Source organism: Ailuropoda melanoleuca, chromosome 11, assembly GCF_002007445.2.
Source record: "Ailuropoda melanoleuca isolate Jingjing chromosome 11, ASM200744v2, whole genome shotgun sequence".
In the NCBI taxonomy this organism is placed as follows: domain Eukaryota; kingdom Metazoa; phylum Chordata; class Mammalia; order Carnivora; family Ursidae; genus Ailuropoda; species Ailuropoda melanoleuca.
The window spans coordinates 105,152,882-105,171,302 of NC_048228.1; the positions used below are offsets into that span (position 1 = coordinate 105,152,882).

The 18,421-nt window shown below is 49.4% G+C and overlaps 1 protein-coding gene across 1 annotated transcript in view; it reads left to right on the forward strand.

Moving 5' to 3' along the window:
• STK32B (serine/threonine kinase 32B) overlaps nucleotides 1-18,421 on the forward strand; it is a 284,209-nt gene that overhangs the window by 211,556 nt on the left and 54,232 nt on the right. The window contains exons 4-5 of the mRNA XM_034670976.1: nucleotides 1,440-1,477; nucleotides 18,067-18,156. Coding sequence (XP_034526867.1) covers nucleotides 1,440-1,477; nucleotides 18,067-18,156 — 128 coding nt within the window. The remainder of the gene's footprint in view (nucleotides 1-1,439; nucleotides 1,478-18,066; nucleotides 18,157-18,421) is intronic.

An 18,421-nucleotide genomic window follows, 5' to 3' on the forward strand; every position in this document is an offset into this window, starting at 1 on the left:
CCTCCTCAGCCAAACTTCATCCAGGCTCTTCTGAGTTCTTCTGCAACCAGACCTCAACTTTTCGTCCCTGCGTTATCCAGTCTTAGCGAGGACCGTGACATCGGTTTAGCAAGAAGCCCCTCCCTCCTCCGTATCCGGTCAGGTCCTCATCCCAACAGACATCAGCTGATGTCTGATGCCCCAGCCTGCCTTCAGCAAGAATCCTATGGGGTGGCTTTCGCCAGAAACCCCCTCCCTGGATGTTTCCAGTTACTAACTTTGCATCCACGACCCCCACCTGCTCCTGGGCTGTAAATTCCCACTTGTCCATGTTGTGTTCAGAATTGAGGCCAGTTTTCCCCCTACTGAAATCGTCCGGAGTACAATGTCTTCCTATATGTGGACTGCTGTCCCACTCCGATTTTTCTCTGACAGTGTCTACTAGTGACAGGCATCGTGTTAGGCATGTGGAGCAGAGGGGAAGAAAGCAAACCCCTGCCTTGAATAAGCACAACTTGGAGCTGGAAACCATTTGTTCTAATGGTGATGTAGAGTGGAACTTTCCAGAAACTCCCCAGCCCCTGCCCTAAAAAAAAGGATCAGCAAACTTTCTCCCTGAAGGACCAGATAATAACTATTTCAGGCTCTGTGGGCCACGTTAGTCTCTGCGGTAACATCCTTTTGTTTTTGCTTTTTGTGTGTGTCTTATTTTGTTTCCACAGCTCCTTAAAGATAGACAAGCCCTTCCTAGTTCACAGACGCTGTGAAAAAACTGGCTGAGGGCTGGGTGCGGCCGATCTGTGACCTGGACAAAGTGCCAGCCCTCCCTGAACACCACCCCCCCCCGCCCCTGCTGTGTCTGTAGAGCAGAGAGCGGAACCCTGGGGAGGTTTCCTTAGCAAGGTGGGAAGTCTCCGTTACATCAGGGGTGGGGGAAGCATCTCTACCTGCTGGCAGAAACCAGGTGCCCAATGAGCAGACTCAGGAAGTCTCAAAACCAGAAGTGGTTAAGAATATTCAGGAAGTGGGGCACCTGGGTGGCACAGTGGTTGAGCGTCTGCCTTCGGCTCAGGGCGTGATCCCATCATTATGGGATCAAGCCCCACATCAGGCTCCTCCTCTATGAGTCTGCTTCTTCCTCTCCCACTCCCCCTGCTTGTGTTCCCTCTCTCGCTGGCTGTCTCTATCTCTGTCAAATAAATAAATAAAATCTTTAAAAAAAAAAAAGAATATTCAGGAAAAAAGTATTCACACAGTCGAGGTGCCATTCTGTAAAACAAGAGGGAAGCGAGAACACAGGCTCTCTGTTATCCTAATTACTTCCCTGCTCCCTGTCTGAGCCTCATGCTGAGGGAGAGACAGGCGCGCTGGATGTTGTCAGCATTTGTCCCCAAGCGTCACGTTTGTCGTGTGCTCATCGATAGAAATCACGTTGTCAGCCTATTTGTTTTCTCTTACAGAGACATCAAGCCAGACAACATCTTGCTGGATGAACACGGTAAGCCTGTCATGCATGCTCTAGGAGACTCTTTCAGCGGGAAGTTTGAGGCTCTGGGAGACCGGGGTCCTGGGGAGTTGCATTTGAGGGTTGACTAAAAGGCCTTTTTTGGTGTAATTTGGGCGGAGGCACATCTGTGTAATTTCTGGTCTGTGTCCAGCACAGTGAGTCAAGCCCAATGTGTTGGAAAGTTTCATGGCTAAAGGCACAGCTGCTCGTGTCCTGGTGTGAGGATGATGGGGCAGAGGTGGGTATGAGAGGTTCCCTCACGTGTGGACCCGTGGCTTCAGAAAAGTCACTTACCTCTCTGAGCCTCAGTGTCATCTTCTGTGAAACATAAAATGGTGTCCACCTTCCAGATCATCATGGGGATCCAATGGCACCGTGTGTGCCTGGCCAGCCAGGAATCGGTAATCAATAATCCACGAAGCCTTCCCTCCTCCTGGCTTCTCAAGCCTTCGTGTGCATACAGACCCTGATGCAGTAGGTCTCCGGTGGGGCCTAGACTCTGCATCTCCAACAGCTCCCAGGTGAGGCCCATGCTGCTGGTCCGTGGACCACACCTGGAGAAGCAAGGCTCCATGCCCGACTTTGGTCTCACTGGAATCTCCTGGGGGACTTGGTAAGAATCCAAGGCCATCCCCTGTGTTGGTTCGGCAAGCCGGGGCCTCTGTGTTTGGGCTCACTCCCAGGGATGAGATGCCCATCACAGTCAGGACCATAGGTCTAGGCCCGACAGCACACAGCTCAGCTGATCTGACAGCCCAGGGCAGCTTTGCTGCCGACTGTCACAGCAGCCTTAAACACTACATTCAGTGACATTGCTTTGGGGGCCTGATCCCCAAGGGCTTTCAGGAGGATGGGATGGAGTGAGCAGCTGGAGAGTTTCCTGGGGGCGCTGCTGCACCGTGCAGGGATGAGTCTGGGGTCTCTTCTACAAGCCTCCTCTGAGCCTCCCTCCCCGACCCCAGCAGGTGCAGGCTATGGCTCCTGCTAGGAGCCCCTCTAGAACTCCGCATGTGTCCTCAGCGGGGAATCCTACCTCATTATCTAAGCTCCTCCGTATTGGGAGGTGGAGCGGGAGTGGTGGAATCTGGGCTCGCATCTCCTGCCAGAAGCCGAAACCAGCCTGGGTGCTTTGGGGCAGCGGGTGAAACTGCTGTGCTCCGAAGTGGAAGGGCCTAGTTAGTATATACAAGTCAGGATCTCCAGATGTGCTGCTCAGCTGACCCCCCCAACTCCCTGTGTGTCTCCGGGCCAGTCACTTCACCCCTCTGAGTTTGGCCCTTCACAGCAGTAACAGAGAAGCAGTGGGGCCTTGCAGGCGTGGTGCAGGAGTAAGACGGGACAGCAAAGGTCAGCTGCCAGCTCAGCAGCAGGAGAGGCGGCGGTGAGAAGGGGCCCAGGCTGGGTTATGCAGGACAGATAGCAGGGCTGTCCTGGGAGTCACAGGTCTGGGCTAAGGGTCCTGTCCCAACAACTGACAGAGACCTTTGGGTAAGGACCCTCTAGAAGACCCTGCTTCTGATTCTCCCAGCCCCTGGCCCTGGGGCTGCTGAGGCCGCTGCCACAAGGACACAGACAGGCAGCCCCTTTCCGCTTTCCTTCCAGAACTCTCCCCAGCTCTCTGAGCATCCCGTCCTCTGCCCCTCCCACATGGCTTTCACAGGGTCCTGACCCTGCCTCTGGCTTTACAGAATCCCACACACTCCCCAGGGGCCTGTGGACCCACCCTCCTCGCTCTTCACTAAGCTCCTGTTTCACCGCGCTGTCGCTTCTCAGTGTTGGCACACAGCGCTGAAACACTATTTCATACTAAAGAGTGTAGGACTCTTTCACCATCCCCGACTTTAACATTCAGTGAGTGCCTTTTCAGGCAGTGGAGAAGGGAAATCCAGGAGCAGGGAATTCTTCACAGAACACACAAGTCTTCTCCCCAAGAGCCTGTGGCCACGGTCCTCCTTTTCCTGATTTCTATCAGGAGCCGCTCATCAGCTTTTTTCTTTCTTAGTCATTTTTACCTTTTTTTACCTTGGGCTCTATTGAGGTGTGATTGGCAAATAAAACTTGTATATACTAGGTTGCACAATGCGGTATTTTAAAGGCGCACACCGGAATGATTTAATGTATCCACGCATACACTTTGAATTGATTACCTCAGTCACATTAATTAGCCATCATCCCCTCACATAGTTACCTTTTAGTTTTGTGGATGGTGAGAACACTTCAGATTTACCTTCTTAGCAAATTTCAAAAATATAACACAGTGTTACTAACTTTAGTCTCCATGACGCACATTAGATCCCCTTAACCTTTTGTTAATTGCATTACAAAAAAGTACAAAACAGATGCTGTGTGTTGCTATTTAAAGAGGTTGTTTGTTTGTTTGTTTTTAAGATTTTATTTACTTATTTGGAAGAGAGAGAGAAAGAGAGAGAGATCACGAGCAGAGGGACAGATAGATGGAGAAGCAGACTCCCCGCTGAGCAGGGAGCCCAATGTGGGACTCCATCCCAGAACCCTGTGATCATGACCTGAGCTAAAGGCAGATGCTTCCCCAACTGAGCCACCCAGGCACCCCACTATTTAAAGAGTTTAATCATTGATCTCATTGACTGTTTTCTCTGAGAACAAGTTGGTTGGCTGTGTTTATAATGAAATATAAACATAATTAAATAAATGCATTAATATTTTAGTAATAACGTTCAAGCTCTGCTGTTACACAAAATCCAAGGCTTTCTTATAAGCTTTTCTTGTAGCTTTTCTCCAGTGTCTGCTGTGCTTTTGATCCTTCAGACAGGGTTTTGTCTTCTCGAACGGGCACTGTAATTCTGTTCTGAGACGGGGGGTATTCTTGGCCAGCAGCCAAAGCAGAGAGAGACCATACCTGGAGTAAAATGAAGTTAAAGGAAGAAAGAGCATCTTAGAGAAGCATGGGGAGAGGGTTGAGTGTAGGTTAGGGCTGAGGGCGCACAGCTCAAGGATAGAAATTTAAAGCTGCAAAGGGAAGGGGAAGGGTTACCTCCTTTTCTACTGGAACAGTAAGGCTCCATAATGAATAACTACATGACTTCAATGCACAAGCAGGGAGCGTCTAGTAAGCTCACAGATCTGTGGGGTTAAGCTCTTGTGGGCAAGTCTTGCTCCTAAGACTGAGGTCAGGTGGGGTCAGCCGGGCAGCTCTGGGGTGTCGGCTGTGCTCACATCTGGGGGTTGCCTGCTTCTGGCTGGTTCACTCTGGCCTTGGCTGGACAGCTCAGCCTTGCTCCTTGTGGCTCAGCCTCCAGCAGGCCAGCCCCGCATGGCCTCACAAGGCCACAGTAGCAACAGGAACATAGAAAGCCCAACCCCTCAAGCCTGGGTCACATTTCCTTCCATCCCAGCACGCAAAGCAAGTCATGAGCTGACCTAGAGTGGGGACTGAGGGGACTGCACGGTACCCGGCTAGATGGCTGAGACAGAGCCCGGGGGGGTGGGGGGTGCTGTGGCAGTTAATGCCACCATCTGGAAGAGGCAGGTGGAAAGGGAAGAGCTGCCTGCAGAGGGGGGCCCGTGGGTCTTTTCCACCTGGGGAGGTCAGCTTCTCCAAAGAGGAACAAAGAGTCGAGAGTTGGAAAAGCCTGCATTTCTGCCTGGGTGTCCCTGGGGGGCCCTCGTTTAGAGTTCACTGATGCTGTAGCCCTTGACCTCTGAATTCGGGAACGATCCCTTCATTTTTGCAGACCTGTCATAGGCCACCCATTGTGCCAGATGACCCAAAGGACAGGGTCTAGGCTGGCTATTCTCATGTCACCTGGGAACTGTAACAAGTACTGAGGCAGAGCCCCGCCCACGGAAGTGATTCATGTTGCAGGAGACAGTGCTGGGTGGGAGAGTTTTGAAGGTCCCTGAGGGTTCTAAGTTGTAGCCAGGGCTGAGGGAGCGACAGAGAGCAAACCCACAGGGTCAGCGCCGGGACAGGGCAGGGACGGGGTTGGGTGAAAATGGAAAGACCGGGCAGGGGGCTTCCTGGGTCCTGCAGCGTGAGTGGGGTCAACAGAGCATTTGGGGGCATGTGAGGACACCCCACTACATGAGGCCATGAAGACCCCACACAGTTTAGACTTTTCACAGCTGACTGTGAAGTGTGTAACTCGCTCGGGCATCAGAAACCTGACCTGAACCTTTAGCAACAGGTAACACAGCCACGCCCCGGCAGAGGGAATTGGTTTTCTTGTATTAGCCGTGTCTTTTTTCCCTGAATTTTGATGACTGACTTCACATCACCACTTGCCCCAGTCACCCCAGGGCCAGGCACCAGACAACTAGGGACAGCCCCCGTGCCCCAGAGCCCCTAAAATTATTCAGATCAGCCAGTCCTAAACCTGCTTGCCCTGCCTCACCCATTCCTTCCCACAGAAACCACCAGAAAGTCTCCTGCTCCAGTTTGTACCCTTCTCCTTCAGCCTTGTGGTCAATGCCACGCTTCCCCATGTGGCCCACATGGCGTGGTATGCCCCCTTCTCTTGGGAGTAATGAGGAACAAACTATCTTTTCTTTCATTCTTTTTTTTTTTTTTTAAGATCTTATTCATTTATTTGTCAAAGAGAGAGAGGGCACAAGCAGAGGGAGCAACAGTCAGAGGGAGAAGCAGGCTTCCCAATGAGCAAGGAACCTGATGCAAGACTTGATCCCAGGACCCTGGGATCATGACCTGAGCTGAAAGCAGACGCTTAACCAACTGAGCCCCCCAGGCGTCCCCAAACTATCTTTTCAATGGCAATCGTCTCCTGATCTGTTGGCCTTACTCTTCCTCAAATTAACTATTAATTGATGTATTTTAGAGCACTCATTAACTGGAGTTGTTTCAAAGAATCAACCCTCTGTCACTAACAAATTTGTTGATAAATGTGGTGAGTACTCCCCAAAACGGCTGTGGCCAGCAGCATCGACACTCCCTTCTCCCTTGTCCAAACATTTTACAGGGCTGTTGCCATCATGCCTGGAGGGAAGGACAGTAGGGCATTAACAGAGCGGGCCTGTGTTGTTTCTGATGCCTCGGATTCAGGGATTGGAGCAGCTGAGAAGGAAGTGGGGGGCGGCCGCCCAGGCACCTGGGGGGGCAGTGCTGTTTCTAACCAGCAGCACTGTCATTATTTCGAGGGGGTTCTCAGAGTTTAAAGACAGAGTGCAGGAGTGGGGTTTAAATTCTGGGTGTCCTTGGGAGGATTGTAATGTGGTTCTTTTCAGAAGGCCACAAGGAAGAGAAGTTTCTGCTGCAGCCCGATACCAAGGGGGAGTCTTAAAGCCCTAATAACTCAGCGCCGAGAGTCCCTGACAGCCCCCAAGAAATAGTCCCTGTCTTAGTTTTCTAGGGCTGCTGTAACAAAGTCCCACAGGTTGTTCAGAGGCTCAAACAACAGAAATTTATTGTCTTATTGTGCTGGAGGCTGGAAGTCTGAGGTCAGGGTGTCGATGGGCAGAGCCACACCCCCTCAGAGGTGCCAGGGACGGGTCTGTTCCAGTTCTCTCCGCTAGCTTAGGGCGGTCCCTCGGCTGGGGCAGGATAATTCCAGACATCACATGGTGTTTCCCCAGGTGCATGTCTGTGTCTAAATGTCCCCTTTACATAAGAACACCAGTATTACTGAATTAGGGACCCACCCCACCTAATATGAGCTCATCTTAACCAATTATATCTGCAGTGACCCTACTCGTATGAAGTCACATTCTGAGGTCATGGGAGTTAGGACTTCAATATATGAATGGGGCAGGGAGGGCGGGGAACACAGTTCAACCCATTACAGCCCCATCTTCCCTATATGGGATTTTAACAAATAAAAAATAAAAGAAGGAGGTGGCAGATAGGGGCCAACATATCACCTTCATTGCTGATAAAATCTTGCATTTGTGTGGGTCAAAAGGGGCTTCCTACTCCAAGACCCCGGAGAGAGGAAGGTTCACCACATACAAGCCAAGCTGGGTAAGTGACTGCTCGGATACCACCACGAGCTCAAAAGACCAGAGGAGGGGTCCCGTGTCTGCCCAGGCAGAGCTAAACCATGTAAGCCTAGTTTGTTCATCCCAAAATGACCCTGCACATAATAATCTCTCCGACCTCCCTTGGGGGGTGTGCAGTGAGGAAGGGGTGGAGAAGGGTTAAGAATCTACTCAGGTGAAATCCTTCGTTGTGAAATTGTAAGTTTCTGTGTCTTTGCTGACACCGGGTCCAAATTCCTGCTCTGCCTGAAAATGATCATCTTAATCACTCCCTGTTTCCAGAACAGTGTTCGATGCCAGGCTGGAGGCACAGGTGGCCTGGCCCCTGGCTTCAGGGTGCACGTCTGTATGGAGGGGAGGCTCATGTCCTGGACTGACCGGGAGGGTGATCTGCGGGGAGAGCAGCGACCTGGCCATCCCCCGGGCTGGAGTGGAGGCAGCTGCACATCCCTCGGGCATGTACCAGTCTGGGCTGCAGGGCCCTCAAGAGAAAGCAGCTTGATGAGGAAGGGATGTGGTGGGCCTTGGGGTCAAACCTGCTTGGGGCTTGGATTCTGGCTCAAGGACCTTGGGCTGGACAGTCACTTCCTAGCTGCTCACACCGGTGACGAGGCCACCTTAACAAATGTCCAGCCTCAGCAAAGACCCCTATCTATCCAGCTTGTCCATCCTTTGGCTCCATCCCAAACAGACAGACTCTGCTTTCCTTCCACTTTGCAAACTTCTCCTGAGTGTATCTTGTTGGGAGACCATAAGTCTCATTGAGAACCCTAGCTGCAAGAGAGTCAGAAAATGTGTTTCCCCCCCGCCCCGGCCCTTGTGATACAGGAAGTAGCAAAGAAAGGAGTGGAATGTGGTGAACATAGCACAATGTATAAGCTTATTGGACCACTATGTTGTACACCTGAAACTAATGTAATATTGTGTGTTAACAATAGGAAGGGAAGAAGGGAGGAAGAGAGAAAGAGAGGAAAAGAGAAGAAAGAGAGGAGGGAAGGAAAGACAGAAAGACAGGAAAGTTGGAGGAGGGAGGGAGGAAAGGAAGGAAGGAAGAAGAGAGAGAGGGAAAGAAAGAGAGTCAGGAAGCTAAGTGTCAGGAGATCATCTCCAGCCTGGTCCTACGGAGTCGTACAGAGCAGATCACAGCTGGGAAAGCACTTTGAAAATCTCTCTACAAATGGTATTCATTGTGATTCATGAATCACATTTAATTGCATGAAATTACATGCCCAACACAGAGCCTGGAAGGAAAATGGATTGGTGGGGTGGCCTTGGCCACGTGGCAGGGACTAACCCAGGAACCTGGTGGCTGGAGAGAAAACAGGGGGAAACAGAACTGTTAAGAGCTGTTCCCACAGAATCCTTGGGCGAGGCGGATGCCCCGGGGTAGATAAGCCGGCCACCAATCCTGCGGAGGAGTGCTTTATGAAGCCACGATCAGATTGTGGATCCCTGGATCTCTGGGTCCCTGGATCCCACCCCATGACCAAGACACTGGAGGACGCCAATCTAAATGCAACAAAAGAAAACCAAAGGGACATTTCTTCTTATCAGGCAGGCATGCTCTGAAATAGTCAGTCTTCCTGCTGCTGTCACCCGATGAAGCCCGGATAAGCTTGTGCCATAGGATTTGATTTGGTTTCTTCTTCTTTTTCTTTTTTTTTTCTATTGTCCTGCAATAAGTTCACTCTGACGTCCATGAAGATTAGGAGGAGGGGAGAGTACCCGGGGTGTGTGAGCCTGAGTGGAAGATCAGGGCCAGCGTGACATCACACTGACATCTCAGAAGTACAGTAATTACCAGCAGGTGCCTGGAGCCTGCCGTGGGTCTCATCAACCCTGGTTTCGTCCCCAGGGGGCTTCCAGCTGCTTCTCTTGGGCAGTATCACTCTGGCCTCCACTTAGGCATGACATAGTCCCTGTAAACTGGCGAAGGTGGGGACAGATGTCCACAAGAGGCTTTACTCCAGATTCAACTATGATGAAAGGGAAACAGGCAGAGAATAATGCAGGAGGTGATCTCCCCTTGTAAGCCGAGCGCCTTCCATCCACACTCCCGGTCTAGTGCCCCCTAGTGGCACTACTCCAGCACCCACTCCCAGGAGTTCACAGGGAGGCATGGCAACGTGTTCAAGTATGGCGTCCAGAGGACAGATCCAGAGAGAATTCACTCTGCTCCAACATGCAGACTGCCATTCCACATTGACTGCCCCCTCCCAGCAGTTCCCGTCTTCTCCCAGCTGTGGGCTTGCGGGTCTCAATGAGATGAGTGCATTGCCCTCACACATTTGGTAAATACCCTCCCGGGGGGACTTCATTACAGGCCTGAGAGGGGAGAAGGGAAGGCAAGGGGCACGGTGGACCAGAAAATGATATTCGTGCAACGTAGCTGCGGAGGAAGGAAATGAAAATGCAGCGAAATTCAAGAAGGCTTTGGGTGCCTTCTCCCCGAACACGTCGGGGAGGTGCTGGAGCCAGCCTGAGTAGTGATAGTCACTGGTGGCACCAAGGTGACTCTGGGTGGTGGCAAGGCAATTACAGCCCCGGGGAGGGATTGTGGGTGGGTCTTCAGCACCGTGTAATTCCCACCATCCGCACCCCTAAGTCCATGACACAGATCCCTGGCGCTGCAGTTTCAAGCCCCTCCCCTGATAGCAGACTGGATGCACTCCATAACCAGTCCCTGCCTGAAGAAATGGGCGAGGGTCCTTGAAAATCACAAGGCTGTCAAGTATCTTTCTACGCAGAAAATAGCCCTGGTTACAACTCCTCATAGCACCAACTCTGCCACTAGCACCCGTGAGTACAAAACTTATGGAGGGGGTGGCTTTTTCCACCCTCTGAGTTCAGGCTGAGAAAGTGACATTGCTGCAGTCTTCACAGTCAAAAGTTGACATGGAATGTTGTTAACTCCTGTAAGTATTGTGATGGCTCTAAGCAATAGGGAATGAAGAAAGGTGATAGGATTTGCTCACCATATCTCTTTCATTCAGTCTTTTATTTGGTCAATCAGTCAGTCAACAAACACTTGATGAATACCTTTCCCAGGCCAGGCCATTGCTAAGGTACTGGAGACAGAAATGAGCAAGGCAAGATTCCCAGCCTCAAGGAGACAGACAAGGTAACAGATACAATATGGTGGCTGCTACAATGGGAATGACATTGGAGGGGAGTGGAGGGCCCAGGCGAGAGGCCTTAATCAGTCTGCTATGGGTGGAATGCTTGTACCCCCCACTTAGAATTCACATGTTTAAGCCTTAACCCCCAGTGTGATGATACTTGGAGCTGGGGCCTTTGAGAGGTAACTGGGTTTGGATGAGGTCATGGGGTTGGAGCCTCCATGATGGGATTGGTGCCCTTCTAAGGAGAGGAAGAGGACAGAGCTGCTCTCTCCACCATGTGAGGATACAGCAAGAAACCTGCCGTACAAATCAGGGAGAGAGCTGTCACCAAGAATCCATCCATGCTGGCAACCTCACCTCAGATTTCCAGCCTCCAGGATTGTGGGAAATAAATCTTTGACGTTGAAGCCCCCCAGTCTATGGTATCCTGTTTTAGCAACCTGAGCTGACTAAGACACAGGCAGATACCCTCCTCTGTGGTAGTGAGTTTCCTGTTGGTGGAAGTATTCAAGCAAAGGGTAGGTGCACATCCACCAGTACTAGAACTCTGGGGCCAGGTTTTGAAGAATGAACGGAAGTCTACCAGGCAGACGAGAGGGATGAGCATTCCAAGTACTGTCAAAGGCTCGGAGGTGAGATGAGTTTCCCTGCATTCAGAGAGAGGAGAGAAGCGTGGCTGGCGTGCAGGGTGCATACCAGGGCCGGCAGTATGATTACTGATTATTGATACCAATATTAACACTTGTGCTAACGGGTCTCACGCAACATCTTGAGCTCCTCCTCTTGCTGAGTTTTGAATGTTTTCAACCTGTGGAAAGCAAGTAGCCTAAAACTCAGTTCATATTTGCAAATTTTGTAGTAAATTTCCACTCTCCTGGGAAGGAACCCGTAGGAGGCCTTGTATGGCACTAATTTTCACTCTCCCACATCTTCACTCAGTTGTTCGAGGAAGCTCGCTGGGAGGTTACAGCTCATCAGTTAGCACAGTTCACGGAAAGCAGAAGTGGGACTTGTTGTCTGTCACGCCTGCTGGGTGCGAATTCCCAGGGGAGCCCCAGCGGGTCTGCTGCAGAGCTGTCCACCAGAGCCCTCATGCCCCCCGAGGACCAGGAGAAAGCAAGGGCAGGGCTGTCCGGCTCAGCTCCGCAGGGGGCACCAGGGGGCCCAGGGAACCACTCACCCCGGACGAGGCCAGGGACCCAATGAGCCTCCCTGCAGATCAGCTGTGTGACCGTGCCCAGCTCCCTGGTCTCTGCAGCCTGAGGTTCCTCTCATGTAACCCTGCGGGTGATCCTAGCCTCCTGACGAGTATTGCAAGGACTACCATGAGATTTGGCACCAATTCGATACCCATTATGCAACCCTACATAACAGTGGCTTAAACTAGACAGGGGGCTGCATTTCTTCTCCCTGTGTGTCTGCCTTCCCATTTTGGCCTCGGCCCTGTGTCCATTCACAGCAGGCAAAGTGATATTCAGAAGTGAGTCAGCTCTGAGGCTGCTTCTCAAAACCCCCTCACTTGGAGTAAAAGCCACTGTCCTCCCTGCAGCCCTGGGGGCCTGGCACAGTCTGCCCCTCCTTTCTCTGTCTGAGCTCTTGTCCCACTTTCTCCCTCTGGCCTCCTTGCTGGCCCCTCCATGGCCTTTGTGCTGGCAGAAGCACAGTCCTCCCTGGTGGTCCAGTGGCTTTCTCCACTGCATCCACCCTGGCCCCCATCTTCTGGTCTTGTTCAAATGTCACCATCTCAGTCCCTGACCGCTCTGTTTAATGCTTACAACTACCCCATAATGTACTTATTAATATTAGTTCCACTCTCCTGATGAGGAACTGGAAGATTACAGAGTGGAGTATCCTGTCCAAATCTCATAGTAAGTGGCTGTATTAACCATGACGCCAATGTTTTTCAGCTTATATAGCTGAAGTCCAGTAGATGCAGCTTCAGGCAGGGTTTGATCAGGCTCTGGCACCATTTCTCTTCTGTGCTTGCCACTCTACCTTCTCCATGGATAAGCTTCATCTTTAGACTCTGTTTCTTTATGCTAGTGAATAGCGTTTACCGTTCTGGGGTCAGAGTCCCACCTCACGCTGACCAAAGACCAGAATATCACTTTAGGTACCTCCTGAATAAAAAGACAGAAAAGTCTTTATTTCTTGAACCCTCTGGAAAATCATCTCCCCTAGTATTCATTGGCACCAATTAGGTCATATGCCTAACCCTGAGTCAAATGCCAGAGTGAAAGGGTAAGGTTAGCGTGATTGTTTCCAGACGGAGCCACATGCCCCACTCTCAAAGCCAGGTGTACAGGGAAGAGTAATTGCAAAGACAGAAGAAAGGAGCGCCCACAAACAGCACATGCCCACCAAAGTAGCACGACCCTTTAATCTTCGGCAATCCAACCCCCAGACTGTGTTCTTAACCACGCTGCTCTGAGACCCCAACAAGGAAAGAGGGTCACCACGGTGTACAGATAGCATGCTTCTAGACCTAGAAACACCAAAAGCCTTCACCAAAAAACTATCAAAATTAATAAGGGGTTATACAAATTAAGAGACAAATGAACTGCTTTTCAAAGACTAAAAAATGAAATAAGAATAAAATCTAATCTCTTTCCCATGGTTGTTCAGAGGGGCCCAGGCTCCTATCTTGTTCCTCATCTGTATGGCAAGAAGTGTGCTGCCAAAGCCACATAACAGGCCACAAAACGGATGGACGGTGGAAGGGAGAAGGGAATGAGAATTCTTTCAAAGGAAGTATCCTGGAAGAGGTTAATATCAGCCTGCTCGCATCCCATTGGCCAGACTTGGTCATGTGACCACAGCAGCCTGTGGGGGTGGGGGAGGGGGCAGAAAGTGGAGCTATTAGTGGGGTAGCCATGAACCCCGCTACGGAGGTTGCCATCGGGGAGGGGGAAATGGGATTTTGAGACATAACAAACAGCTTTTGCAATGGAAGATTAAGAGAGTACCCAAATAGGAGATAAGTAAGCGTAACTCAGCAGCTTTTTATTATGCTAAATACAGCTAGGTAGAAAAAGAAATGGAGAATATTGTAGTTCAAAAGACTGACCAAAACTATGTAATACCCAGGAGTAAATGTGCCCAGGAATTTACAAGGCCTAAATGAAAGGAACACCAAAGGTATTTTGAAGGAATCAAGCAGGATCTGAGTGAAAAGCCTGGCATGCCACTGCCTGGAAAAGTCCCACGTCCACACTTCTCAAGTGAATGCATGAGTCAGTGTAATCCCCATCAAACTCTTAATGGGGGCATTTCCTAAAACTGGACACAACTTGTCTCAGAGGAATAAATGTCTCAGAGTTACCAAGAAAACACTGGAAGGAAACAACAGTGAAGGTTAGCCACTCCTATCGGGTATTAGAATAGTCTGCAAATCTGTAATCACACTGATCTAGTCCTGGCCCAGCTGTAAACAACAGGTCATGGAACAGAAGAGAGAATCCATCAGCAGAGCTACATGTATGTGGAACTTGATACAAAACGAAGGTCTCACATAAGTTTTTGGGAAAGACTGAATTTTTCAATAAATATTGTTGAGACAATTGGCTATCCATTTGGAAGAAATAAAATCAGAATGCTGTAGTATAACAAATATATATTCCATTTTTATATAAATATGATTGGAAGATTTAAATATAAAAGATATATAAGTATTAAAGTATAGAAGGATAGATAAAATCTTGGGGGTGGAATAGGCTTCTGGAAAATTATAAGGAAAACACAAACTAAAAAATAAATTATTTAAATTTTTAAAACTCTTGTATGGCAAGAGATGCTGTGAACAGAGTCCAAAGACAATAAGCTAGGAGAAGATCTTCACAGTACACAGAGCAAAGTGTAAATGTATCTCACAGACAAAGCTCTGATTGAAAATTGATCAAGATTCTAGACAGTTCCCTGGAGGGTTGGGACTGATCATGTGGAAAATGTGCAGCCTTATCTGCAGTGAGATATCGTTCCTCACCCTGTGATTTGCAACAAGTGAAATCATTGATTACAATGCTGGTAACAATGCAGAGAAATACAAACTCTCATATCCTGTTTAAAGTACCATAAATTGGGCATCTGGGTGGCTCTTTTGTTAAGCGTCTGCCTTCAGCTCAGGTCACGATCCCAGGGTCCTGGGATCGAGCCCCACATCTGGCTCTTTGCTCAGCGGGGAGCCTGCTTCTCCCTCTCCCTCTCCCTGCCGCTCCCCCTGCTTGTGCTCTCTCTTTGTCAAATAAATAAATAAGATCTTTTTTAAAAAATAGAAAATAATAAGAAAGTACCATAAATTATAACTGTTTGGAACGTAGTATGCAAACCCTCTGACCCTGCAGTCCCACTTCTGGGGATTTATTTAGTCGAAGTGGAAGTACCAGGACGTAGTGATGTGCTCAAGAATGCTGTTGCTGATCCAATAGCAAAACAAACACATAAGCAACCAAAACTGGAAACAACCTGAATGCCACATAGGAGCGCTGCTGGATAAAGTGTGACGGAACTATACTATGGAATACTTCACAGCTGTGGGGCCACCGTTTCTTATTTGAAACTTTTGGGGCTAGATATGTCTTCATACCTCGAATTTCTCAGATTTAAAAACATATTGATATTAAATCATACATATCTTAATATGAAAATAATGTCTGTAGATAATAATATTTAAAAACAACATAGACTGTATATTATGTAATACCTCCACAGGGGTTAAATGAATCACTAAGGGGGACCACCCCGTAATCAAATATATTAATATTTTTCTATCAAAACATGAATATTCCCCCTAAGAGGAATAAATAAAACAATGAAGAGAAGTTCCAGGTCAAGTCTGATTACCAAATAAATTACCAAAATAATTGGATTTCTTTAGAATGAAGGACAAGGGATTACGTCTCTTGTAGATAGACCTATGTATACTGATGTGGGAAAATGTTGTGATACATGGCTAAATGCAAAAGTAACTTCTGGAATGACCTATGGAATATGATCTCATTACTGTAAGGACAAACCACATCCCAACCTATGTGGATACATGTGTGCATAAGCAAAGCAAGAAACCACAGAGAGCCAAGTTACTTAGTAGGATTACAAGTGGGGGTGGGGGAGCCATCAGAGGGTTGAAAGGAGTGACTCAAATACACACGTGTAGTCTCTGACTTATTATAATCAGCTGGCATTACTTTCATTGTGCAAATACTAATTTTTTTAAAGACCGGGAGAAATGAAGGAAAACCAAGTCAAAGCCATAGTGGAGGGTCTCCGGATCCTCTCAGTGCGGTAGCTGCGCTCGGGAGCATACAGGTGGGAGTGCAGAGGTGACTGAGACCCTCCGGTGCCTCACAGTCAACAACAGGACTGAGTATTTGTTAGTATCAGAAGTGGGGGCTGGGAGGGCGCTGGGGGCAGACCGGCGCTGGCTGGAGACGGTGGGATCTGAGCCACACCTTGGCAGGATATCACTGCTAAGAGCAAACGCCTAACAAGAAGCTTCCCTACTTGTCGTGGGCCAGCCCCTCCAACATTTTGGTACGTGAATGCCTGGCTCCTCCCACACGCTCTCTCAGATGAGTACGTTGTTAGCATCGCCTCTACTTTACAGGTGAGGAAAACAAGCTATTTGCCCGAGATCAGACAGCTAAGCACAGCAAAGCTGAGACCCAAACCCAGTCGGTGAGGCTGAGTCTGCACCCAGCTGCTATGCCGCACGGCCTCTCGGGGGGTAGGGCGGTGTATAGATGCTAGTTCTGGCCCCAGAGGCCGCAGCAGGTGCATCTGTTCTAGGGGTGCTCCCTGGGTGGACACACTCTGCGTCTGGCCAGAGAGGGTTCCCAGCAAGGGTCTGGCTGGATGACTTAGGCTTCCCCCACAAGCACCCGAAGGGCGTTGCAGATCATCACCGAGTACCTCACTGCTGCATCCCACCCGGGGGCTCTGGACGGAGCGCCTGGCAGAAGCTTGCCCACATGTCAGCGCTGGCAGCCGAGCCTGAGATTTGGAATTTGCATGTGAAACCGCTGGTGCTTTTGCTGTCCACTGTGGCTGATCGTGTCAGGTGCGCCTCTCTCGTGGGCTTCACTGCACCTGCTCTAGCAGGTGTCTGTCCGTCTCCTGGAGGTGCCCTCCAGACCCTCCCAATGTCAGTTTTGTGTATGCAAACCATCTGTGTATTTAAGTCCCAACCTCTCAAGCACAGGTTTCAGATGTGAAAATTCAGCCATTTTCCCATGATGTGAGGACAAAGAGAGAAAGTAATTGCATTTATAGCTGTATTCAAGGGTCTCCGAGTTGGCTCCTTTTATGTAATGAGTTCCGCAGAAGGCCAGTACCAACTGTCAGGATGTCCCTCCCTCCCTCCCACCCACCTTCCTACCCTGCTTCTCTTTATCTCTTGTCTCCTTCCTCCTCTGTCCCTCTTACTTCCTTCTCAGGTTTCTTGAACACTTACGTGCAGGGGCACCCAGCCTATCCATGTCCCATGTGCTGCCATTACTTTAAGCTGGATGGAAGGTGGTCTCAATCCCCAGCCCTCTCCCCGTGGGATTCCTCGGGTACAGAACTAAGGCCCCCACTGACCATAGCAGACAAACAGTGAAACAAGAGTGTCCTCTAGGCATGAAAACCCTCTCTCCACCCTTCCACCCCCACCATGACCACTCAGCTTCCTGAGCAAGGGAGTCCGGACTCACCCTTCTCGTCCATTTACCATGAGCTTTTACTCTCCTGAGTCAGTGCCTCCAAAATTTAATCCGCAAAATTTTCTTTATCAGTTATCAATGTTTTTGTTTACTTATAAGTAATATGCATGTACCACCAAAAAATTCAGATTATAAAACTTGCACATAACATAGACGTTTTTAGGGTGGGTGTGTTCCTGTGTATATATATTCAAGTTCTACTCTCTTACCAAATTTCAGTTATACAATACAATGCTATCAACGGTGTCTCCACATTATATATTAATCCTCAAACCTTATTCATCTTATAGCTGAGAGTTTGTACCTTTGACTAAACTTTCCTTACTTCTCCCACCCCCCAGCCCGTGGCAACCACTTTTCCAGTCTCTGCTTCTATGAGCTTTTTTAAAATTCCATATATAAGTGATACATGTAATCTGCCTCTCTCCATCTGGCTTAGTTCACTTAGCTTGATATTCTCAAGGTCCATCCATGTTGTCAAAAACAGCAAGAGGTCCTTCTCTGTCATGGCTGAACAATATTCCATTGTATATACGGACCACACCTTCTATATCCATTCATCCACTGATGGACACTTAGGTTGTCCTAAGTTTGTCCCAAGTTTGGTTACTGTAAATAATTCTGCCAAAACTAGACATTTTCAGAGTATCAGATAAAACACGATTATAAGCAGAAGTTCTACTGTGTTCCTCTTGCACCCACCGTAGAGCCCACGGCTTTAAACCGACAAGGAGCCAGCCCAGCTGCCTGCAGCTCTTGCTAATTGGGGTTTCTGTTTCTTTATCTCCAGGACATGTTCACATCACAGACTTCAACATAGCGACGATCGTGAAAGGAGCAGAAAAGGCTTCCTCCATGGCCGGGACCAAGCCCTACATGGGTGAGTGTTCCAGGCCCCTTGAGGTGCCATAGGCCCAGTGCTGAGGCCCCAGCGTTCCAGTCCTTCAGCCCCACACCAGGCCCCAGCCATTCCCAGTATGTGCTGGGCTCTCTCACACTTCCTCCTTGCTGTCCCGTCCGCCGGGAAGACCTTCTCCTCCTGTGATTTCTAGAGAACTCCTACCCAGCCAGAAAGTCTTGCTTCAGGCTTGGGCAAAAACATGCAAAAACAGACAAACAAAACCGTACCTTCTTTTGTATTAATG